This window comes from Mauremys reevesii, linkage group 26, assembly GCF_016161935.1.
Source record: "Mauremys reevesii isolate NIE-2019 linkage group 26, ASM1616193v1, whole genome shotgun sequence".
In the NCBI taxonomy this organism is placed as follows: Eukaryota; Metazoa; Chordata; order Testudines; family Geoemydidae; genus Mauremys; species Mauremys reevesii.
Window position 1 is genome coordinate 2,686,907 of NC_052648.1, and position 24,917 is coordinate 2,711,823.

The 24,917-nt window shown below is 45.5% G+C and overlaps 1 protein-coding gene across 1 annotated transcript; it reads right to left on the reverse strand.

Annotated features, from left to right (window-relative positions):
• On the reverse strand, positions 1-24,771 carry SUGP1 (SURP and G-patch domain containing 1). Its single transcript, XM_039515511.1, has 14 exons — positions 24,569-24,771; positions 23,022-23,193; positions 22,121-22,224; positions 21,432-21,659; positions 18,532-18,655; positions 17,388-17,491; positions 15,423-15,546; positions 12,510-12,811; positions 6,451-6,557; positions 5,555-5,732; positions 5,112-5,218; positions 3,951-4,096; positions 2,308-2,437; positions 1-1,174 (listed from the first exon to the last, which is right to left on the reverse strand). Exons 1-14 carry the CDS (start codon positions 24,591-24,593, stop codon positions 1,148-1,150), a joined length of 1,878 nt encoding a protein of 625 aa, XP_039371445.1. The 5' UTR covers positions 24,594-24,771; the 3' UTR covers positions 1-1,147.
• Positions 24,772-24,917: the final 146 nt, after the last annotated feature.

Genomic DNA, 24,917 nt, shown 5'->3' on the forward strand with positions numbered 1-24,917 from the left:
TCTGTTTTCATTTTTTATTGAAAGCCAAGCCATTAACTCTACATCATTGAGAAAGGTTAACAAAAAAGTGAATCACATACTAAACGGTAAGATTTTGGTATCAGGGCAGAAGGGGCAAACAACAAACATTGGGAGAGGAAAAAAAAAATCTTACAATTTGAGCTGTTTTGAAAGAATCCCACCATGGGGCTAGATGTCCACCCACAAAAACCTGCGGCAAGGCCACGGTTTCTGATCAGTCTGTGATAAAAAGCTGGGGGGCAGATGGGTGTGAGTTTGTTTACAGCCAGAGCAGAGGAGAGTTGCAATGCAGCGGTGTTTCACAGACCAATAAAAATCCACTGGCCTTTAATAACCGAGGTTTGAAGGCCTGGTTCTCTGCCACCCACATCCACAGAAAGGATCGGTGGGCCTCTTGTTTTGCTGAAAGTTGTGTGTGAATTTAGCATTCAGGAAAGTAAGAAACTGATGGAACTGGCACTTGGCAAATTTCCCCAGCAGGCCTCAATCCCCCACAGTGCAGCTCTGTGCATTGCTCAAGACTGTGTCTTCTACCAAGCAGAGATTAAACAAATAGGCACTGGGTTTGCAGTTTCAGCTGGAGGCCAGACTCTTTATACTTGGGACTTAATACAGGATTTGAACTCAGATCTTCAGGGGAAAAGGCTAGTCAACTAACTGATACTCACCTTTTGGGGTAAAGGGGGCTGCCTCATATATATTTTTAATAAAGCTACGGCCAAGGCAGCATAGGCTGCATATCTGAGCAGTGAATGCAAAAACCACAAAAAATGTATTTCTTGGCAAGTAACATGGCACTGAGCAATAAACCAATGGAATCCCTGAACTATTCCCATTAGTATCTTTGGTGCTCCCCTTCTGCACAGGAGAGCACCGTATAAAAACCTCCATTCTCACCTGCTCTCTTCTCCTTTTGAATACCATCCCAGGCCTTGTTCTGATGCAGTTGTCATGGCACTCAAGTGTGCAGTGAGTGGGGCTTCTAGGCCTTTGTTCTGGGTGAAAGATGTCACTCTGACTTTAATAGATTTTACAACATTTGCAAAAAAAGGATGATAATGCAGTTTTGTAACATTTCACAGTAAAATTACAACAGTATTGAAAATACTTTGTCCTGAAAACACTATCAGTAGTAAGGTCGCCTCGGATTGTTCTGTAGAAAAGGGAACAACAACAGAAGATTAATTAAAATTGCACCTTGAACAGAACAATAACCATGTGAGCTTAATTAATATTAATTGGAGGACTCTACTGAAACAGGAGGTTTCGAGGGGTGAAATCTGAGGTTTCCTCTGGAAAATTACAAATGGAATGCAACACTAAGTGCATTGGCCTGTTGGATGTAATGCATAGTCACATGCAAACTAATAAGCTTTTTGTCATAAGAAGGATGATTCTCAGCATGTTTTATGTTGAATATTCAAGGACAAACCATCAGCTTCTTTTGTGTGCAGTGTTTATACTTGGCACACAAAGCTTCCAGCTAAATGCAGGAACTTTTGTATTAAAAATAATAGCAAGGAGAGCTGACTGTCAGGGGTGTTGTGGTATTCATGGTTTGATTCAACACAAGAACAGAACCAAAAGGAAAATCGCCTAGTGTGAATTGTTACAGTCATTTCCCTGTGACTGTTACTTTATTTGTTCTATTAAAATGGAACTCTTGGGGATATTTAGGAATATCCTCTGTTAAAAAGACACAATTCTAATGCTTCACGAACACTGAGTCTCACATTCTACACACCCTTTCCTGAGGCGAAGGGGTAAGTTAGACGCAGCATCTCTATTTTACAGGTAGGAAAACAAATACAGGCAGATGATTTGCCCCAGGTTGCAGAGTGAGCCAGCTGCAGAGCTGGGAATAAACTCTTGGGGTGTGGATCTCCATGGCTCTGTCCCTTGTGCAGTTATTTACATCAATATCAAGAGAGTGGAAACCCCAACAGCCCATTTGGTAGTATTTTACACCCACTTTATACTATGTAAATGGCTGCACAATGGGCAGGACAAAGGAGAATGAGGCCTCAGAGTTCCAACTCCTAGGTCCCCGTGCTAGCCGGAGCCTGCCTCAGAGGGGTGCTGTGGAGATTAGTCGGTATTTGGGAAGCACATTGAAGATGAAGGGCCATACCGTGTCCTCTCTCTTTTTACACAAGGCAAAATTGGCCATAAAAGTAAAATATTGTTGAGCACTAATATGTCCCCCCTCCCCGGCCCCTTATAGGATGTGGGCAGAGACACTATTGAAGCTTCACTACATCTGAAGTGTGTTAGGAGTCACCTCACCAAAGGGTTGGGTCGGAACCTGTAGGCCAACATCATTCTTTTACGGAACGCCTCATACTCGTCATCTTCCTTTGATAGCTCAGCGGGACGATCAATCCCAAACCCAGCTCCATCCACTGCAGTGGTACCCCTGTTTTAAAACAAACAACAACAACAACCCTTTTCCAGTTAAGCAGATGCTAACAGATCATCTTTCTGCGAATCAGAAGAACCCACCACCTCTTACGATCTGTCCTCTCTAACCAGGGCACAGAGACCAAGACTAAGGGACTATGGTTGCATCCCATAGGCAAAGACAGACCTGCAGCAATCAGGGTAGCTAGTTTTGAGCTCAGAACAGTGCAGTGCTGTTACAACATTGCAATCTCATTCCTGCAAACAGCAAACTCCACTGCTGTAGTGAGAAGCTGCAGCATAAATACAGCTCTAGTTAAACAAAGGGTTAATTAACCATGTAACAGGGATGATTCTCAATGCTTTGGGTGCCTCTCTAGTGAAGGATCCCCTGCCCTGCTTCTCTGGCAGTCAACATGACCAAATGCAATGATCTGGACCTTGCTTATTTAAGGAATAGCATTAAACAGAAGGAGGTCACTGGGAGATAAATCAGTTTTCTTCCCTGTGCATCAGACAGCTCCCTTGCCTCTCCAAGTCATAGACCTCAGAGATGACAGAGCCTGCTAAGTCACATTTTGCCCAACTCTGTGCAGTGCAGGGTTGCTCCCTGCAGCATATTCAGGAAAGGGGCAGTGGAAACCTCATTAATCTGTACACAATAATCTCTCCCCACAGCTCTTGATTTAAGTGGGCCACCACTTCACCAGATAGATATTCCTGAGAGAAAGGAGCTGAAATGCTTTGGAGAGACACTTCATCTGTGTTTTCCACTAGATATGCACAACTGTAGTTTATAAAGGACCCACTGGATAGGAAACAGTCTTAATTGCTTTCATCATCAATATTTAGTTTCCCTATAGTCCAGCATACACCACAAACAGCTGGTCATTCTGATCCACTTTGGATGCAATTACTCTTTATTACCCCCAAACCACTTGAGTAAGGAACCAGCCTGATGTCCAGAGGGATGGCATGCACACACAAGCTTTCTGCTTGGTACCGACGGGGCTTTTAAAAGCCGTTGGAGCAGTACCATCTACCGGCAACTGCTTTCGATAAACAGCAACACCAGAGAGCAACAAGTCTGCCTCAGAGTTCTCCAGCGGCATAAGGCATGCAGCGGATATTTAATCACATATAGCGCTTTACAAACATTGATCAATCCTCACATGGCCTGTGTACGGCAAGTAAGCACTACCCCCGTTTTAAAGATGGGGAAACTGAGGAACAGAATATATGTCTCAGAGGATGGCAGTGAGAGAGTCAAGGTTAGAAATCTAAAGCTCCTGGCCCATGCTCAGATCACAGATCATCCATCTTGTTCAAAGTAACAAATCTAAATCTGGAACCAAAAAAGCCTCTATAGATTTTTTTTTCTTTATTAAGAAGGTTCTATGCACCGTCCAAATGAGGAACTACAGCCACATTTGTTCCAGCTACTTCCAACAAGCTGCGATGGGAGCATCAACACCTACCTGACAGAGAAGGACTGAATCAACAGAAGGAAAATACAGCATTTTGCTTACTTGCTGACTGGATTTTTAATCCCCTGTCCATCGGAGCCAAGCCCATCACCCTCCTTCCAGCCCATCTTCATCAGCATTTGGTAACCTATATTCTCCACGGTCAGTTTGAATTCCTTGTACTCAGAATAATCTGGTTCACGACCTTCCTGCAGGGCAACAAACGGCAACACGAGTTACACTGCAGGGGAGATTAGTGTAGGCCTGGCAAACAGTCAGGGACAGTTAATAATTTTAACAAAACTTCTTGGGATTCCATTGCTAGTGCACCACAGGGGAGGAAACAGGTAAGCGATACAGCATGGCAGAGCCACCCAGAGTCCAAAATGTAATCTGCAAGGCGCAGGGAGTGCAGCTCAGAGATTAAATTGAGAAATATTAGGGTTCTGAATTGAAAGCTGCTCGCTGGACTGGCGCCAAAGATGGCTCTTATTTAAAAAGAGATCTTACCTCGGGCCCCAGCTCCAGTGCTGGCTACAAAAGAACACTATCAAGGATGCCAGCAGCAAGTTGTACAACTATGAGTTGGCAGGAGCCAAGGGCTCTGCATAGGTTTTATATTTTTGCCTTATTACACTTGTCTGGCTAAAAATTCCAATTTTCCCTGCCTGGTATTAGCGATTGCTTATCCTGCTCTGACATTGGAACTGCTGACTTGTCGGCAAGCAGTCTAAAAGCTCTGTCTATTTCCCTGTAATGTCACTAGTGCCCTGTCCCCCTTGCTGACGTGCTGTTTTGTCACTCAGCCCAGCCAGGCTTCCCCGTGAATCACAACAGATCAGCCCCCCACTTCTACAGTGACAAGACCCCTGGGGGATGGAGCTGTTTTTCCTTCAGTCGCCAGTGGTGGAAGAACACCAGCATCGCATAGCTGTGCTGAATCAGGACACCAGCTCTTTCCAAAGGCTGATGCCAAGAGGCTCAGCACCAAATGCAGACATTTCTGCAAGTGGATGGAGAGCCTGTACAGGCTTAAAGCATTAAAAAAGACCTCAAAACCTCACTTGCAAAGAAGCTATGCTAGTAAGTGTCTCACAGAACTGCAGGCAGCCTACTGTGGTAGATGGTTGAAAATGCTTGAGTTCTTTCCCTCAGTGCTACCAGACAGGTCAGATTTCTGCTGGAGAGTTCCACTGTGGCTTAGGAAACTGTCGCTCATTTCACCTTTAATGCCTTGAACGTCTCCATGAATTTCTCCAGCTCATCAGGTGGCAGGAAGTCTCCGATGAAATGCTTCCCTCTGCCCATCTGAGTCAGTTGCTCGGCCCACTCTGCTCAAGACACGGAGGGGAGAAAAAAAACCATAGTAATGATCAAGAGTGTCCTTTTATAGCACCTTTGACCTCAGGCTCTCAAAGTGCTTTACAAAGCATTAAGCTTCACAACCCCATGTGAAGTGGGTGTTATCTCCATTCTATGGGTGGGGAAACCAAGGCACAGAGAGGTTAAATGACTTGCCCAAGGCACTCAGTGAGTCAGTGGCAGAACTGGGAATGTCCTGACTCTAATTCCCTGCTCTAGCCACAAGACCTCATACTCCATTCCTTGGAAATCTCAGCACAGCAACAGAACAAGAGAAAATCCAGTGCTGTGGCTTTCCCACCCACCTCGTGTCTTGTCCATTTCCATGCGTCGAAGCTGATGTTCCCATGTCCCCAGTTCATTGTCTACCTCCTCATCGCTGTCGTAATCATGCTGGTGCTGCTGAACCGCCTTTTCCCACATCACCTGCATATCCTGCATGGCTCGCTTGTGCTTCATGATCATGTCGTACATCTGCTGCATCTAGGAAGGCAAAACAGCAGCCTGCTCAGTGAGGCAGGCAGTCTGTAGGCAGCAGAGTGGACACAGAGAGGTCTCTAAGTTCTGCAACATAGCACATGGCTGCCTTAGCTATGAGACAGAAATGCAGGCCACGAAGACTACAAATCCCAGCAGGCAACGTTGAATCAAACTGCAGGCAGCCTACTGCTCAGGTCAAACAGGAGCATCCCCTGCTGGCATGTTTGAGAGCTGCACCCACATATTAACAAAGCAGGCAGCTGCCTTTTTATGTAGTTTGTAGTTTAAATGCAGCACTCAGGATCCCAGAAGTGGCCAGTTATGATCCCCTGAACTACAGTAACACAAATCTCAGCAGGGAAGAGAAATGACACAATAAGCCTTACAGACACTAGGCTTTAGTTGGAAGGGGAATTAAGTCCTACATGGATAGCATATAAGAGGAAAGGCGAGCTCATAGGCAGAACACTTTTTTGTTTAGTGGGGAGATGGGTTGGCTGGATTTTGCTCATGTCCCCCTATGGCCTAGAAGGTATTTCTGCTGACTATAGCATGATCTGATACTTACAAATCCAATATGAATCCAAGAGGTTTTGTTTGTTCAGCCCCTGGGAAAATCTCCATTGTCTATCTCCACCCATGTTTCCTCCCCTAACCCAACCATGCTGCAATGCAAAGTGCTGCTGCACAAATTAGCTTAGAAATCATTTCCTGGCATTACCTCCTGCTGCTCCTTCAGCTGTTTCTTCTGCGCATCAGAGAGCTCTGTCACACCCACCAGTCCAACCGGTTTCCCTTTTTCATAACCAAGACCCTTGAGGTCCTGAACTGAAATAAGTAAATGTTAAAGATTTTCAAAAAACTGAGCCAGCTGTTCAAGACAGAGGAACCATATCCCAACAGCTTATCTGTTAAAATCTTACAGTCTGTTTCATAACTCCAGCATTAAGATGCTAAGCTGCACAACAACTCCCAGTAGAACTTTAAAGACTCTCAAAAGAAAGACTCATTAGGTCACACTCCACCTCCTGGCCAACTCAGAGCTGTTCCCTACATTTATATTCTCTAGGGCTTTGTTCTGTCTAGTTTCAGATATTCCCCAGCTTCCCTTGGGAAACTATTCCACAGTCTTGGGAGATCACACTAATCAGGAAGTCTGTTCTCCAAAGCAGGCTAACATTACCCTCTCTTAATTTAAGCTTATTTCTTCTCATTAAGCTCCCTTATGAATCTCTCTACCACAAAGAAACTGGTATTTAATTTTACAGCATTAAGTGCCCAGCAGATTTGGGCCTGTCAGTGTATTGCTCAGTACATCTATGCAGTAAATGTGCTGCATTTACTATGTGAATAGCTACCAGTCATTCAGAATGATAAATGATCACACCTTTTTTGGAAATTACCACTCCCTACTACGTGTTTAATTTCTCAGCTACAGATTTCAGAAGGGGCATTGCCAAGGACATCAGACCTCCTGCCTTCAAAGAGGAGACATATTTTAAGTCTCAGCTAGTGTATCCCTGTTCTGCTTCACCTGGGTCTCAAGCTTCTGTTTTGAAATTATTTTACTTGCTGTTGTATTGGAAAGGCCTTGCAATTAGGTTTTAAGATCAGTAGGGCAGGGCCCTGCTGATTTTGAATGGCCATTCAGTGCTGTGCGTTCATAGGGGCATTTTAAAATTGCATAATGCTCTCTCTTTAAGAAAATATTTCTGCAGCAATAAAAAAAACAAACAAAAACATTCTTGGGGCAGGGAAGCCAAGATTTACAATGAAGAACAACTTTCAAGGCTAGTGTATTTCTAACTAACTGGGTTGACAGCTCCCATTTTAAATGTCTAGGAGTTGCAGTTAAATATTTAAAGGATTGCAAAAAACCCCACACAAACCCTGCACTTGAAAGTACATTATGTTTTTCAATACAAGGGGGAAGGATTTGTTCCTAGTGGCTACAAGAATCTCATATTTAATGAGAACCCAGGCTACGGCTAAATGATGCTTTATTAATTATTCACTATCAATTCATTATGAAGCCTGATAATAATAGGATCATTGTTCATGACACCAAATGTCTGTGCAGATGGTAATTAGGTCCCAGGGGTCATCTCTCCAATTCTCTCACTCTCACTTAGGGCAACTGATCAAAGCGCTTTATCCCCTTCCCTACATGGTTTTTGCCGAGCATGTCAGGATCTGGAAAGTGGCGTCCTTGGCACTGCCTCCAAACAAGAACATAAAGCAGTCCAGCAGTTCATGCTCATATGGCCGAGAGCACTTGGATACTCCTATAATCAGTCTCAAGAGCAAACTGTGTATATTGAGTTAGGTAGAAACATGGCAAGAGATTTTCTAAGAGAAAGTTAGAGATAAACGGGCTCGCTCCAGGCCCTGTGAAGTACTGAGTACGCCCTCAATTCCCAATGAAATAACAGCAAATAAAAAACCAAACCTATGCATAAAATTATTGGACAGAGGCCCTTTAAATAAAGCACATGATTCTTCTCTCACAGGCACCAGTGAGAATCAGAAGCAGCTCCACTGAAGTCACTGAGGGAAGACTGGCGAGAGGAGAATCAGGCTGAAAATGTCCTTCGTGAGACTGGGACACTTTAGTGGCAGCCCCAAAACCAGGGTCTGCCCCGTTCTCCAGGAACAGGAAGCCTTTCTCTGGCTACACTGAAGAAATCCGTATGACCTTCACAGAGAAGGTCAGCAGCCGTTTGACTTAGCCTGAGAGTTTATGCCACCTAGAACTAACAGCACAACACAGTTCAGGAGGCCGATGTGTCGGCAAGCCTCCAGGGACAGCATTAAAAGGAGAAAGGTGAGACAGAGCGGCATCTTCCTTTCCATCCCAGACATACAGTACACGCCTTTGCTCCTCTTTGTACCAAAACTGTACACCCGGTTTCCTGGAACCGACATATCACCTTGCAGCGCCAGGCCAACGTGACAATAACATGCTGAAAGACCTATTGTTCGTGTTTAGATCTGTGCACCAAGGCAAATTAAAAACATCCCTCCAAGTGACACACATTATATGCAGGCCAAGTTGACAGAAGGAAGAAAGTCTTTGGTGCAGGTGGGAAAACTACTGTAGAACAAAGCCAAGATAGTTGCCTGGGCAACTTGTATCAATCTGCACATAGTGCAAAAGTCAGCACACTTACCTAAACCCGGACCCTGGGCCTTAGAGTTACCCTGGGCGCGCTAGTGCCATGCAGACAGGCAAAAGACGAGGAATTGCTCCTCAGGCTGGGAAAAATTGCTGCTTTCATCCTAGGAAAAGTGTGTCTTGCAAAACATTAGCTTTGGCCACTACAAGGTTAATGGTGCAATTTATATTTGCAGCATCTAGCGGAAGACTGCCGTAAAGTTTACCCCTATCCACATGCCTGGAGAGGATGTCTCCTTCCTTTCACTACAAGTGCAATCACTCCACAGCCAAAGGGAACCATTAGCTGCCTGACTTGACTCAGTATTCTGAAGATCATATTAATTACAACTAGACAGATCCAAAACAGCGCTCCACCCCCAATCCAAAGTTAGCATCAGACATGCCCAGACAACACTCACGAGTTCTCCTGTAGTTCCCTAGACTTTACTAATTAATAGCATTCCTGTTCTATGCAGCATTTTGAATACATCACTCACTGCAGTATACAAGCTGCTAAGTGTGTAAACATCAATATATGTAAGAGGAGCATCATATCCATCCAAAAGGGCCATACTACACTCTCCACTCCGCATGATATTGATTTAAGACTGAAAACTGACAGGGAATGAATGAGGGTATGTCTACACTACCTGCTGGATCTGGGTAGTGATTGATCAATCGGGGATCGATTTATCGCATCCAGTGTAGACGCGATAAATCAATTCCTGATCGCTCTGCAGTCGACTCTGGAACTCCACCACGGCGAGAGGCGGAAGCGGAGTCGATGGGGGAGCGGCAGCCGTTGATCCCGCGCCACAAGGACGCAAAGTAAGTGATTCTAAGTCAATCTAAGACACGTCGTCTTCAGCTATGCTATTCTCGTAGCTGAAGTTGCGTATGTTAGATCGATCCCCCCAGTGTAGACCAGGCCTGAGAAATGATAAACAGTCCTTGCCTAACCGTCCAAGGCTCCAAAGCAGCAACATTTACTAAGAAGATGGGGATGGGGAGGCATGGACAAGAATCATCTAAAGCACGTTTTGTGGCTCTAACTCCAGCAAGGCCATGGCTATAATTTGGTATTCTAGTCATCTGTCAAGTTAAAGATGTTAATTCTAGAAGAGGATTATTCCATCTGAACCAATAAACACTTTCCCTGCAGAGCATTACCACAGTGTTAAAGGTCAGTTTCTTATGACTGGCAGATTGTTTGCCGTCTTTTCTTTTACTTGACACAACGCCCTGTGGAAAGTGAGCACGCCACCTGTCTAATTAAGAGAAAGCTAACATGGAGGTTAAAGGAAAAAGCAAATGATTTTAGCAGGAAGACACAAAGGAATGTGCAGCTGTGAGATTCTATCAGACCCCAAGTGCAGCATGATGCGCAAGGCAGGAATTCACTTATTTTATTATGACAGCATCTGCCCAGCTTTGGCTTTTTAACTTTTTTTTAAAAAATGTATTAAAATAGATAAACGAAGGTGTGACAACCCACGTAGCCTGGCTTTTACACACGTTAGATTTCTGTCTCGCTAGGAAAAGGAACATAAGATCAGACCAGTGGTCCATTTAGCCTGGTATCTCATCTCCCTCCACACAGAGCTTGTTGAAACTCAACATTTCCATTTTGTGGGATTTTGACATTTTAAAACTTGTTTTAATTCCAAACTGTATTAGTGCTAAACTGTTTCATTACAACACAAACAGGAGACGCTCATCTAGAAAAGATAAGATGTGTCAATGAGTGCTAAGTAGCAGCTGCCCTTTGTGATTTTAAAAATAAAATATCTCAACCATTACGGATGTCGTAAAATAATGTAAAAATAAAAAATCCCATAAAATAAAATTCTAAATGAAGTTTTCCGAAATGAAACATTTGTTGTTTCAAAATATCCCCCCTTCCAGGAATTTTTGTTGAAATCAAAATTTTTTCCAAGATGTTTAGATTTCAATGGAAACAGCGTTTTTCATCAAAACATTTTGAGGAAGGATGTCTGACCAGCTCTATTCCTGATCCCTGTGGCCATCAGCTGACACTACCCTTGCCCTTTATCTTGGCCATCCGACGTTATCAATGGCCATGCAATTATCCAGTCTCTCTTAAAACCCAGCCACAGTACATGACCCAATGACTTGCTGTGGCAGTGAATTCTGCAGGCTGAACATATGCACCTGTGAACTCACTCCGCAGCTCAGAAAGACAGTAGAGCTTCTATTATCCTCACCACTTCATCTGCCCTATTATTACCTCCTGCAAAGAGGACACTTCCACCCTCTAGAGTCATATCAATACCCCTCCTGTAGTTTGTTCGCTCTTCTCTTTCCATTGCCTCCCTCATCTCTGTTCTCTTCTTCCTCTTTTTCTCTGTCCTACCCACATCCTTTCCCCTCATCACACTAGATAGGCAAAGTATTCAAAGACAGGCTCTTAAGCTGCACCTGAAAAATGCCAACATTCATCAGGTGCACTTGAAAGTCATGCATTCACGTGCACATAGGCAGCTCACCGTCTGACTCATTACCTAGCGACACATGCATACATGGGACATAAGCGTTTACATTTTGCAGGCACAGTAAGAGTGCCTCTATTGGAAAAAGAGTCCTCTCGTGTCTGATGTGAGTTGCACCTCGAAAGGGGTCTGCAGCATGCTGTCCTGAGAGAGAAATCACAATCCTGGATCAGCGTGCAGTCCCATGACTTGAAATAGGCCCTGGAAACCAAAAATTGGAAACTGGCAGCTTTGCCTGCATCCCTTAGTGCAGTGGTTCTCAACTAGGGGTACGTGTACCTCTGGGGGTATTCACAGGACTTCCGGGGGTACATCAACTTTTCTAAAGATTTGCCTAATTTTACAACAGGCTTCATAAAAAGCACTAGCGAAGTCAGTACAAACTAAACTTTCATAGACAATGATTTGTTTATAGTGTTCTGTATACTATACACTGAAATGTAAGTACAATATTTATATTCCAACTGATTTATTTTATAATTATATGGTAAAAATGAGAAAGTCAGCAATTTTTCAGTAATGGTGTATTCTGTATTTTTGTGTCTGATTCTGTAAGTTTTTAAGCGAGGTGTCACTTGGGGGTACAACACAAAGCAGACGCTTGAAGGGGTACAGTGGTCTGGAAAGACTGAGAGCCACTGCCTTAGCGCCAGGAGCAAAGCTGTTTATGTTTAGTTACTTTTCTGACCCGTCATCATCAAAGAGAATATAGAAGAGCTGCCCAGGGATGTTAGCCTGCCATGGGGAATAAGCAGAGTTCATATTTCAACATTTGTTTTCTGACCGTCTCTATTCCTGAAGTGAAATAGCCCTAAATAGCATGGAGGCCGAGGCTATAACGAGCTACAGCTCAGCAGAGTTTGAAAGATAACTGGAAAACGATAAGATTCCAATCCCCAGTGTCAATGAGATAAAGTGGTTTATCTGGATTTGCACACCCGGAGAGTTAGCTGCTAGACTCAGCTGAGCGATAGAAGGTTGCTGACTAGGAAGATTACAACAAGAGATAGACTCGCAGGGTATCCTGTTTACAGAACCAACTGAGTTAGGACAGATCACAAGCTACCAGGAAGAAAAAAAAATCCAGTCAATCCCAAATACAGAACCACTAACCTGATAATGGGGAGGGAGAAGAGTTCAGCTCCTGCTGGGCAAGCTCTGGGGGGGGCAAGTCAACCTTTTCCTCCTCTGGCCCCCATCTGCTCTTCCTCCTCTTTTTAGAAGCAGCTGCAGCCGGCTGTTTAGAGGAAGCTGGAGAGGATGACGATGATGGTGTGGCCTCAGGAATGCTCTTGTGTTTCAGGCTGGGTTCCGGCACAAAAGGTGTCCCTATGGAGTTGTTCTTGGCCTTACGGAACTCCTCCAGCTTCTGCCGGTAATATTTGTAGCCTTTGCTGTTTGGTTCATATAAAAACCTAAGTTTAAAAAAGAAAAAACTTGGTGTGCAACAGTTCAATTTAGTGATAGGTCTAACAGTGACCTGGCCAGGAACTCTCCTCCCAACATGTGCCTGGAAATACCTCCCGCCTTCTTCAAACCCACTTCTTCCACTTCATCCCTGGATACTTCTCTCCCCATTTGCCTGTGGTGCAAGTTAGCTTGTGAGCCCCTTGGGACAGGGACTTTATCTGCTGTTTGTAACTGCACCATGGCTAACGGTTACAATACCATAGAAATACAGAAAAGTAGTAAGAGGGTGGTTGTTCTGGTTAGGTATCTGATGCCTTTCCAAGATCACATTGTCAGTGGAAACACAAAATGGCCCCCACCCCCATCCGTCCACTGTACTCCACACAGCCTGTTCCAGTTCACAACAGATGAGACTTCACCTTACCAAAGAGAAAAACGGACTAGTGGTTAGAGCACACTCCCACTCCAGTACTCAGATCACCAGACAACACCTTACTGACACTAAGAGTCATCTTATGTAACCTCTCCTCCCCCACACTCAGAGCTCATTGCCATTGGCTGTAACCTCATGCACAAATAATGTCTTTTCCCTTTTGGGTGGAAGGAAAATCCTATTTCAATCTCTGTGGGAGGAATAGGAAGTGTCTGAAATCTAACAGCCACGCAAATTAGACACACTCTGATTTATTACAAATTTATCCACCGCTTCCCCCACCCCCTTTTTAATTTAAGTATTTTAACATAAAACCTTGACTTCCTTCAAACCTCCCCATCCCTCACCCTTCAGCGGATCAGTTTATTATTGGGTACAGCCTCTCATCAGGAGACTGTTGCGTTCTTGCAGGAGAACATACTCAGTTAGGTAATAGGCCCTTTCCGTCTATAACTGTGTGATTCTACACAGGCATATGCACACATGCGTCTCTGCTGTATTCTAAAATTCACCGAGGTGTGACCTCTCACTTCCTAACGCAGACAAAGCTGCTGCACACTTCAATGGGTCTTGCATCCGACGAAGTGGGTATTCACCCACGAAAGTTCATGCTCCAAAACGTCTGTTAGTCTATAAGGTACTACAGGATTCTTTGCTGCTTTTACAGATCCAGACTAACACGGCTACCCCTCTGATCAATGGGCATTGTTTCAGGGTAGAGAGTGGAGTTCAGGATCAGACCCTCCATGAGCAATACATGAACTAACCCAAGCAGCGGGCCCAGATGGGATTCCCAGCAGGGCTTTAAGGGAGTTAAATGACAAAGTGGCTCAGATGCTGGCACGTCTGTTTGATGTGCCACTCAACACAAGGGAGTGGGAGGCTCCTGAGGGCAGGATGGCAGCCAATATAATGCCAAGATTTCAAGAAGGAACAGGCTAATTAAAAACTGGTGAGTCTAGCTTCACTCCCATGAAACCTACTGCAATCCCTTGTAATGGCAGAAACAATGAGCTGCTTGGGTGAGAAGAAAAACTAGGCAGTTCCTAGTGGGGGTTGTGAGGAACGGGGTCTGTCAGATAAACTGATGAGAATTTTTCCAAAGGCTGGAAGAGGGGCTCTTCCTGGAATTCAATTAAGGCACCCTACAAAGCGGCAGTGAGTATCAGCACCAGGTGGAGGTCATGGGTGAAAGGAAGCTGCAGGGAAAGATGTAAAGGATTAGAATCAATACTAGTGCATTGCCACAGAAGGAAGGAAGTGAATGCACAATTAGGGAAATCAGACAGCAACAAATGCCACTCAGTTTGTTTAGACTATTTTCTGCTCAGAAATGGCAGTCTTGGGCTGGGATTTGGGCTCTAGGCTTGGTCAGCTACAGGAGTGTCCTGTAGCAGGAAATAAGCAGAACGACAGCTGCGAGTGCTTGCACTGGAAAAGGGGTGACCTACCCGGCACAAAGCAGTGTCCATTATTTATAACACGTTTTGGGTGCTACCGTAATTCGTGCTGAACAAGACGTAGAGGGGAGATAGCGCCAGCACCCAAAATGTACAATCCTATGCCCTGATCCTCCAATGAGCTTTGTGCAGAGGGACCCCTGTACCCATGCAGAGCTCACTGGAGAATCCAGGCCTAAAACAACAAAACAACAACAGACTAAAGGGAGTGAAATGGGATACAACATGCACCTCAAGGGATCAGGTGATGGCAGCACATGACTCCACTGCCATGATGTCTAATACAAGAGAAGATGAAATAATAAATATTGACTCATTTCTAGCAGCCACTGAAGCAGCAGCAGGACTAAGGAGCAATATGAATGAGGAGAGGGTAAAACATTCCGAAAGTGTGTTCCATCCACAGGGAAACAGAAGTGCAGAGACTGCTGCAGACGTGAACGCACAGGGCATCGATGGAGGTAGCACTGTCTGGCAAAGTGGAAATAACAAAAAGTAAAGATCAGACTTCAGGACAATTAAACCACATTAACATGCAGAAATATGGTGTTAAGTGGTTGGAGCAGGGGACTGCGAAGTCGGACTCCTGGGCTCTATACCCAGCTTTGCAATATAATCATTCTGCAGCTTGTATCCTAAGCCTTATTCACAGGGGTTTGTCCCCTGTAAACCCTGCTAAAAACAAACAAACATGCATACTCAGCTGCAGGCTTCTTCCTTTACCTGAAAGCATGGTTCTCTCGGTTGTTCTGCAAGGCAATAGCTTCCACCTCTGGACCCCCGTCTGCTATGAACCTGGCCAGCTTCTCAGCAAAGTTCTTGGTCTCTTCCTCCTCTGGGGGTGAAACTTTAAGCAGGCTGTCAATACTGGGCCCAACTCACACACCCAACAGTCAAAAGCCTATCTGTTCTATGGACCCCAAGAGTGGAATAAGGGCAAGAGGAGGGGTTTATTTTTAAGAATAATGTAAAGAAACACAGTCAAACGGTCAAGAGTTCATATCACTGGGTAAGCAGTGAGGTATCAGCTAGTGCAATGGCTCTGCATCCAGGGGAATGGCCAGAACTTTCACTCTCTGATTTTCTGCATGCCAGGGGGCAGGTGAGAGTATGTTAATACACAAGGCAGCTTTCCCCTTCCAAACACCCATATTTGTCTCTCGCACCTAGGAAGGCAGCTAGTTTTGTCCTCCTGTGTTGGATATTTGCCCATAGCAGAGAACCACAATGCAATCGGTCATCTCTAGTTAAGGCCCCCACTTCTGAAGTCAGTGGAAGCTTTGCCAGGATTGCAGCCCTCAGAAATGAGGGTGAGGTCAAATGTGAGAAAGAGTGGTTTGTGTTAATCTCATTGTTGTGCTTCTGCTGGCCAGTCTGGGGGAAAAGCGGAAAGCCTTGGTCCCACTCTTACCTGGCGGAAGGAGTTACTGCAGCCCTAGTTCAACGGTGCAGGGAAAGCTCTGACCGCGAATATTGTCAGAGCAATTCCCCCTTATGAACAATCAAAAAGTATTTTATTTACATACAACTGCCTTATAAGGTACTTCCCATCTTCAGAGCACTATGGCAACAAGACCTAATGGTTAGAGCACAGGAGTAGGTGTCCAGGCGACCTGACTCACTGTACGGGCTTGGGCACATCAGAACATTTCCTTGCCTCAATATCCCATCTGCAAAGGGGTAGATAATGCTGCTTAACTATTAGGGTGCTGCCAGGATTAATTGGGGTTTTCAAAGCACTGTGGACCTAAAAAGCTCTATAAAAATCATTGCTACTGTGTGTTAACTAATAAACCTTCAACACCCTGCACTGGTAAACAACATTAATCTCTTTTTTTTACAGATGAAGAAATGGAGAAGAGAGGTTAAGTGATTTGCCATGGCCACACAGGAATTCTGTGCCAGAGGCTGGATTAGAAGCGAGATGTTCCTGACCCAGAAATCATGCTTAGCTCACCAGGCCACTCCCTCCTTCCCAAAATATTTAATTTTTTGCATTTCACTGCCCAGGCAGATCATCTGCTCCTGCTGCTTTTCCACCTAAAGCCACAATTCCCAATTTGCAAGAACTCATCTGTTGGCTATGGAATTGTGATGCAAGCAGAATGTAATGGTTTTCAATGGGGAATAAGCAACAGAAACAGAGGAATGAATGTTGCAGAAACAAAGACCCTGTTTCCATCTTGACTCATGTAGAGTGAAGTTGTAAAGCAAACGAGAGTAACCGAGCAGCAAGACAGATTCTAAATCTATTGTCTTTCAGAGTTGGAACATCATTTTCAGGACCAAACAATGCAGAATCTTCTTCCTTCTAGCTCACTTGAAGATGTTTGGGAAATACTAGGATACTCTTCCTCCACAGGAAGCAATGCTGCACGCTCTCAGTGTGTTGGACTCGCACTGATTTCAATGGGACTTTCATGCGTGGAGAGCTCCCAGGATCAGGCTCTCTTATGGACTCAGGAAATGAATATAGTGGTATCAGAGATCGATGCCAGGAAACATCATACTTTGTGACAATGCTTTACTTACAGGAAGCAAGAGACCAACAGCAAGACTAAACTTGCTGCATATTCCACTTGAATTGGTTCTTAAAATGTCTAACAAGCAGTTAGAGAGAGCACTGACAAAGACTTTATGAGCTACACTTCATGATGGACAGGTTGTGCTCCCGAGCCCCTCATTTACCTTTCTGACAAGAGGACGTCTGCAAACTCTGATTCTCTTTTTTCATCTCTGCTACTTTCTTTCTGTAGTAGAGGAATTCCCTGCTGTTCTTATCATGTAAAAATCTGGAGTGGACGGGAGAAAAAAAGTCACTAAAGCATGTTTTGAGCTGTTAATGTTTCTGCTCACTTGGCACAAAACAAAAAAAGACTAGACTAGACAAAATCAGAAGACAAACTACTCTGGAAACACCTTAAATAACTCCATTTATAAATTGCATAGCATATAACAGTGGTTCTCAACCAGGGGTCTGGCACTCCCGGGGGGCGGGGAACGACTGCGAGCAGGTTTCAGGGTGTCCGTCAAGCAGGGCCAATGTTAGACTTGCTGGGACCCAGGGGAGAAAGCCAAAGTCCCACAGCATGGACCCTGAGCCCCGCCACCCAGGGCTGAAGTCAAAGCCTGAGCAATGTAACTTTGAGGGCCCTAGACAATTCCCCTGCTTACTCCCCAAACATCAGCCCTGCAGAAAACCAATTATTGTGGCACAGGTGGGCCGTGGAGCTGTTATAGCATGTTGGAGGAGGGGGTATTCAGAAAGAAAAGGTTGAGAACCCCTGGCATATAACACTTTATACCTGTAAATCTCACAGCACTTTAGGAAGTTAAGCAACATTAGCCCCATCTTACAGATGGGGAAATGATCACCAAGCAGACAGAGAGGAGAGAACCTATGGTGTCCTGATTCCCAGCCCAGTACTCTTATCTGCTAGACCACAAGAGCAGAGTCAGGGCTCCTGGGTTCTCCTCCTAACTGCTACTGATTTGCTATGAGTCCTCAGCAACTTCGTCTCCTCTCTATACCTCAGTTTCCCCATCTATAAAACAAGGCCAATAACACTCGGCTACCTCAAAGGAGACAGTGAGACATAACTGACTGGTGTTTGTAAAGAGCTTTGAGATCCATGGCTAGAAGGCTCTCCAGATGCACAGAGTATTCTTATGGTACTTTGTGAAAACATAGGAAGGAAATGACACCATAAAGATCCAACCCCCCTCCTTCCAGAAGATCACAAAGCCCCCGCTCTATGCATGCAGGGCCTAGATTCTTCACCTAGAGATATAATATGCTGCTTTAGCAAATGAAGGTTGGCCTCAAACTTACGAAAATGCTGGATTATCTTTGTAGTCTTCCATAGCGACCTTTTCTAATTCTGGTCCCCCTTCGGCCACGAACCTAGCCAGCTTTTCCACCACTTTCCGGGTCTCTGCATCCTCTGGGGGTAAAACTTTAAGCAGGCTGTCAGTACTGGGGTTCAACTCACACACCCAACAGGCACATTACTTCTAAGAACCACAGCGGTAGACAAGAGTGGGATGGGGATGAGGAGAAAAATGATGAAATGGGGATCCAGTCTTACACAGCTGCACAAGTTACAAAGCTGAGTTACTCTCAGGCCTTACCCTCCCAGTGGGAAAGGAACGATCTGACTAGAATCTTTTATGAGAGAAAATATAAGATCTGGATTCCTTCCAGTTTAGGGTTCAATTGCAATTTTCTATGTAATTAGCTACTAACAACTCTAACACACACACAAAGGGGTGGGGACAACGTGGCTGTTTTTAAAAAGAATGTATTGTTCATGAAAGGGTGCAGATTTCAGCTCCTGAGATGTCACTCTTTAGCTACATACCAGACACAGTCTGGGCAGCGGGAGCATGCGCTTCCTCACGCTGCACCTGCCAGTGTTTCCTTGAGGACCATTCCCAGAGGGGAGAGAGCTAACTCTCTGAGAAGTTACCCTCTGGCCTCTCTGCTGAGTCTGCCAACAAGGGGCCAATTAATCTCAAGTGTCACAGGAAGTCCAATAAAGGACACATGTTCACTGGGAACTAGATAGAGAGACCAAAACATTTCACATTGATAGCTGTTCAGTGGCCTGATTTGTCAGCACTGAGCTAGACTAGATTTGACCCAATGACCAAAAAGCTCCATTATCCTAGCACCAATCCCATCAGCCAATTGGCCTCCCACACTTGTTTTCCAGTTGTTGTAGGGATGTTTAATTCCTGCCTTGGTTTCTACACGGTTATGTACAGATCTGCCTGAGATTTTGCTTAAGTTTCTGCTGGAAATAGCAATAAGGCAGATCCCATACAGCAAAAAGTAGTCTTTCTAATGCATCCCTAAGACCATTTCACAGTTTGTTTAATCACATAAAACGAAGCCTAGTTAGAAGGTCTGTAAATATGCCCAGACTGACTTTGTTTCTAAACCATTAGTACACATCATGAATGGAAATTCAAGTTACTAGCTGGGAAGCAGGGCTCAATAAGTTTCTGTAAGATCATCTTGGCCCAAAATTTAAATGAGACTTTCTGTTATTTGATATGCTGCAGCATTCTTTATTCTCTTTGATATTCCAACCTAATCAAGGAGTGATAGGCCTGGTCTACACGGGCAGGGGAACTGATTTAAGTTACAAAACTTCAGCTACGTGAATAACATAGCTGAAGTCGACATACTTAGATCTACTTACCCAGGGCCGGCTCCAGACCCCAGCGCGCCAAGCGCGTGCTTGGGGCGGCATTTTGCCAGCAGGGCGGCAGGCGGCCCCAGCGGACCTTCCGCAGTCATGCCTGCGGGAGGTCCACCGGAGCCGCTGGACCGGCGGATCTCCCGCAGGCATGACTGCGGAGGGTTCGCTGGTCCCGCGGCTCGGGTGGACCTCCCGCAGGCATGACTGCGGAAGGTCCGCGAGAGCCGCCTGCCGCCCTCCCAGCGCACCCTCTGCAGGCGCGTCTGCAAGAGGTCCCCCGGAGCCGCGGGACCGGCAGCGCGCCCCCTGCGGCATGCCGCCCTGCTTGGGGCGGCCAAATTCCTAGAGCTGCCCCTGTACTTACCGCGGTATCTTCACTGCGGTAAGTCAACGGCTGACGCTCTCCCGTTGACTCTGCCTGCGCCTCTCAACCTGGTGGAGTACAGGAGTCGACGGGAAAGTGCTCGGTGGTCGATTTATCATGTCTAGACTAGACACGACAAATCGACCTCTGCTGGATCGATCGCTGTCCGTGGATCCAGCAGGTAATGTAGACAAGCCCATAGATCCCAAGGCCAGAAGGGGCCATTGTGATCATCTAGACTGACACCCTGTATAACACAGGCCATAAACTTCCCCAAAATAATTCCTAGAGCTTCTCTTTTAGAAAAAGGATCCAATCTTGATTTAAAGGGTAAGGAAAGAAGCTCACAGTCAAGATGTCCGAAATGGTGATTTCCTAATGAAACTCTGGAAAGATGGGAGTGCTTCACTTCTATCTGATCTCCATAACATGCTTAGTGTTCAGACAGCCACTCCTGAAGAGGGAGCCTTTCATTTTCAACGATTAAAACAAACCAGATGTGTCTCAAGACTACATTTTTTAAAAAGAATTGTGCACCATCCAGCCTGCTTTCCAGCTGCAGAAAGGCAGACATCCTCCTATCACCACCATCTAAGCGAGCTCAACTAAGTGGAGGAAAAATTAGAACACATCCTTCCCCTCCCTACTCCTTAGAGAGTGTGAATTTTGTAACGGTGAAAGGTGCTGGCTTGACAGCCCTGGAGAAGAGAATCCTCTATTCACAGTACAGGCAATGATAGCGGGAGCTTTTTCCACTCCGGCTAACAATTGTGTATCAGCCCCAAACTGGAGGAACAGGATCTAAGGGTGAGGCAGGAGTTCACTCTCCATGGTCCAGTAATTCAATCCTCAGGCCCTGTCATGAAGCTGGCAACAAGGGGGCCAATCGGTGTCAATTATAGTGTTTATATTTTGTGATGCAGACATCTGCCAGTTGGGATCTGGGCTGAGAACTACCAAATCACAGCACAGGAGAAAGTAAGATCTTTCCAATGAGAAAGCATCAAGCAATAACTTTTCCCCATAAGAAAGACTGTAAACTGAAGTCTGAAGGAGCATTAAACCAAGCTGTTTCCCATCTGAACCCTTACTGATAGCCTAACTGAACCTGCATGCAAAATAAATAAGAGGTGAACTTCAGTTTAATAGGATGCAACTTACTTTTAATTTCCAACCATTGCTCATAATCCTCCTCTTCTTCATCATCTGGCGACTGAAACACACTGAGGCGGTTAGCAACTGGCATCTGTTTGGAATGGGAGTAATTCTTCACTTGGTTCACCATGCTGCTCGTGCCCAAGCTGGAACGTTTCCCAATCAGGATCGGTTTCTTTCCGGTGCTTGAAGCAGAGGTGTTTGCAGAAATGTTGCCAGAACTTGGGGAAGTTTCTTAGAAAAGAAGGTGGGGGGAAATTGGTGTAGCCTTTCTGATTTAACTGAGTAGTTTGCATAGGGCACCAATATGGTTACCACAGCGGATTGTGTTTAATTTTAGGTTTACAGATATTTGTTGGTAAACACCAAACTCAGCCAGGCAGCTGAGTTTAAGGAAGACTAGGATCTCCCGGAAATGTTAAGAAAATGCATTTCAAGCTGGAGAACAAATCTTGTTAAATACAGATGGTAGCAATGCAAGCTTCTGTACAACACACTGCCTCACCAAGTCACCTTCATCTCAATTTAGAGGGACTGCTTCTATTTCAGTATTTAAAGTAACCAATGTTAGCAAACAGTTTGCACTCTCTAACATTGGGCTCTTTAGTGTAAATACACCTTTAGAGAAGCTCTTGTGCTGCTGGTGTCACAAAGGAGAAGAGGGAGGACTTCCTGTTGCTCAAGAGTTAACTTACCAGTACTTGATTTTTCCTTCTGCAGCTTAAGAAACTGCTGGAGAAAGCTGCCGTCGTTGGCAAATTTGTTTGAAACAGAGGCTTCGCTTTCACCACTTTCATCTCTAAATAGAAAAAAAGAAGAGAACAAGGTTAGATGCTTCATGTCCTTCCTTGTAGCTCAGAAAGCAAAATAAAATGCCAATAATTGCTAATCTCTCAAGGTGGAAAAGGACTTCCTAATCATATAGCATTTTCAAAACATTAGATACTAATTAAACTACACAACACCCCTGTTAGGTATTAGTAATCCTACTTAATGGATTGGAAAGTGAAACAGGAAGTTGAGTAAGTAACTTAAACCTGCAATGAGTCATGGTCAGAGCTGGAGTTAGAATTCAGGTGTTTCTGACTCCCAATCGAGTGCTTGGACTATGTCTCTCTCACTGTACAAAATGCCCCTACGTTTTCTAAAGCTCCACAACCACAGAATTTGCTTATCATGGAATTATCTGTGCATCCCATGTAGTTCATGCCCCACCCTACTAAAACAGGGCTGCTGCTAGCAGAGTTTCTGTATCATTTCCCTGAGCAGCATTTGTTCAGAGGACTACACTAACCAAACCACGCTAGAGACTAACCCCACAGTAGTTTACAAAACAAGGTTTACATAATACAGGTATTAGGCAGAAAGCCCCAGGTAAAACATACTAGAACTCTGCTAGCAACAACCATGTTTAATTGTTGTTGCTAGCTGCTCAACCATGGACAATACTTTAGAAAGGAGAGAAGACACTGAAAACTGCCTACCATTAAAAGATGTTTAATTGTACTAAAGTTGTGGGTTTTTTTAAATCACAGTCATGTATGCAATGGTTTCTGAAACAAAATTTAGTGACAAAACCCCATGATTCTTACGCACTCATTGAGCCGAGGGGGTTGTTGGCTGACCAAGTGATTCCGTTTTGCTTGCTGCTCCATTTTGGCCTCAATTTCTTTCTTTTTTTGTGCTATCAATTCTTCTTGATGAAGGATATTCATATTCATCTTCACAGATTTAGATGGCGTAACGCCAAACCATCTGCTAGCTTTTCCTGGAGAAACAAAGTGAGATCAAAATTAAAACCCTATTCTTCCCTTTACAAGATCATCTAGAGAATTATTAGAGGGCTTATAAATAACTGGAGGGGCAAGAGAGAAAAAGCAAACAAGCCATGTTCCCACTTCTGCTATTCCTGACTTTTATGTCATCTGACTAGTGGACATTTGGTAAGTCCTTTAACCTCTACCTCAGACTTGTTCTACATCAGGGGTCCCCAATGCAGTCCCCGCAGGTGCCATGGCGCCCACTGGGGCGTCCGCATACTGGCCGGCGGACGAGCATCCGCCGAAATGCCGGCAACAAGCTGCGTCATCCAGAGGTGTCGCCGCCAAAATGCTGCTGATTTTCGACAGTATTTCGGCGGCGCCGCCTCTGGACGATGTTACTTGTCGGCAGCATTTTGGTGCTGACGCCTATTGACGTTGCCGCTTGTCGGCAGAATTTCGGCGGATGCTTGTTTGCCGCCACAGTCCTCCATGGCTCATTGGGGTTGGGGACTACTAGTCTACATCTACACCTGAATTCAACCTAGCTACACTGCTCAGGACTGTGAAAAATTTCACATCCTGTACAACATGGTTAGGGCAACCCAAATCCCACTGTAGATGCAGCTAGGTCAACAGAAGAATTCTTCCATCAATCTAGATACTGCCTTTTGAGGCTACAGCAATGGAGAAACCCCTTCCATCACTGGAGTGTCTGCACTACAGCAGCCTTGCTGCAGTGCTTGTAGTGTAGATATATCCTTAGATTTGGTCTCTCTAACAGGACCGAGCCGTGAGATTTGACCTGACCTACATTTTGTGAGTGCTTTAGAAATCCTCAAACAAAAGGTGTTACAGAAAGACAGAGCATTATTATATTTGGCTAGAGACTCTCACATATGAGATGACAGTGCTTTGCCTCCCAAGCTGAAGGGCTTTGCTGTGCATGTATCAACCAGCCGTTTAAAATATCACTTTTTGAAAGTCTCCCTCATTTGTACAATTACGGCTTTGCAGCCAGAGTGCCGGGGGCGGGAGGGTGGCTGCTGATCTGCTTAGCGGGGAGCAGGGAGAAAGGCTGCTCACTTCCAGGGCTGGGCTGTGACGGATGGCAGACCCACGGCGGCGCCCCGCCAGCCCTGCCGCTGAGAGGCCGGGCTCGAGCCTGGGGAGGGGCGGGCACAGAGCGAATGGGGCTGAAACCCCTTAGCTAGACTAGGAGTTAAGCCCCCTGCGACGGGCCGGGCCGAGCCCTGCTTGGGAGACGGGGCCGTTCCCCCTCCCGGGGATCGGGGCAGGATCTGGGCCTGGCTGGAGGAGGGCCTCTCCCGGGGGGGGGGGGGGTGAAGGGAGCGGGCTAGGCTGCCGAGACAACATTGGTACCTGGAGCATCCCGGGAGTTGTCCATTTTGATGTCGTTATCCCACAATGCAACGCGGTTACCTGGGCTTATGGGATGGAAATAGGGGGGAGGGCTAATGCGCCGCAAAGGCGCCTGGGAGTTGTAGTCCTAAATCCAGAAAGCGGGAGGCGGATGGGGTGGGGAATCTGGAAGGATTAAAGGCCATCTCGCTTCCGTATGTGGCCCAAGATCCCATCCTCGCCCCAACAGCCGGACTCGGCCTCCCGGGTAGGGCTAAAGACAGGGACTACGACTCCCATGAGACTGCGCGTGGGACGTCCCGTTGAGAGCGCGCAGTTCTCGCGCGATTTGGCGAGGCCTCCAAGGAGG

Excerpts from the sequence above, each read along its gene's own strand:
- SUGP1 (XM_039515511.1), bottom strand. The coding sequence starts at position 24,593 with ATGGACAACTCCCGGGATGCTCCAG. Across the intron at positions 12,812-15,422 it reads CGAGAGAACCATGCTTTCAG|GTTTTTATATGAACCAAACA; the intron begins GTAAAGGAAGAA and ends TTTTAAACTTAG. Across the intron at positions 5,219-5,554 it reads GGAAATGGACAAGACACGAG|AGTGGGCCGAGCAACTGACT; the intron begins GTGGGTGGGAAA and ends TGTCTTGAGCAG.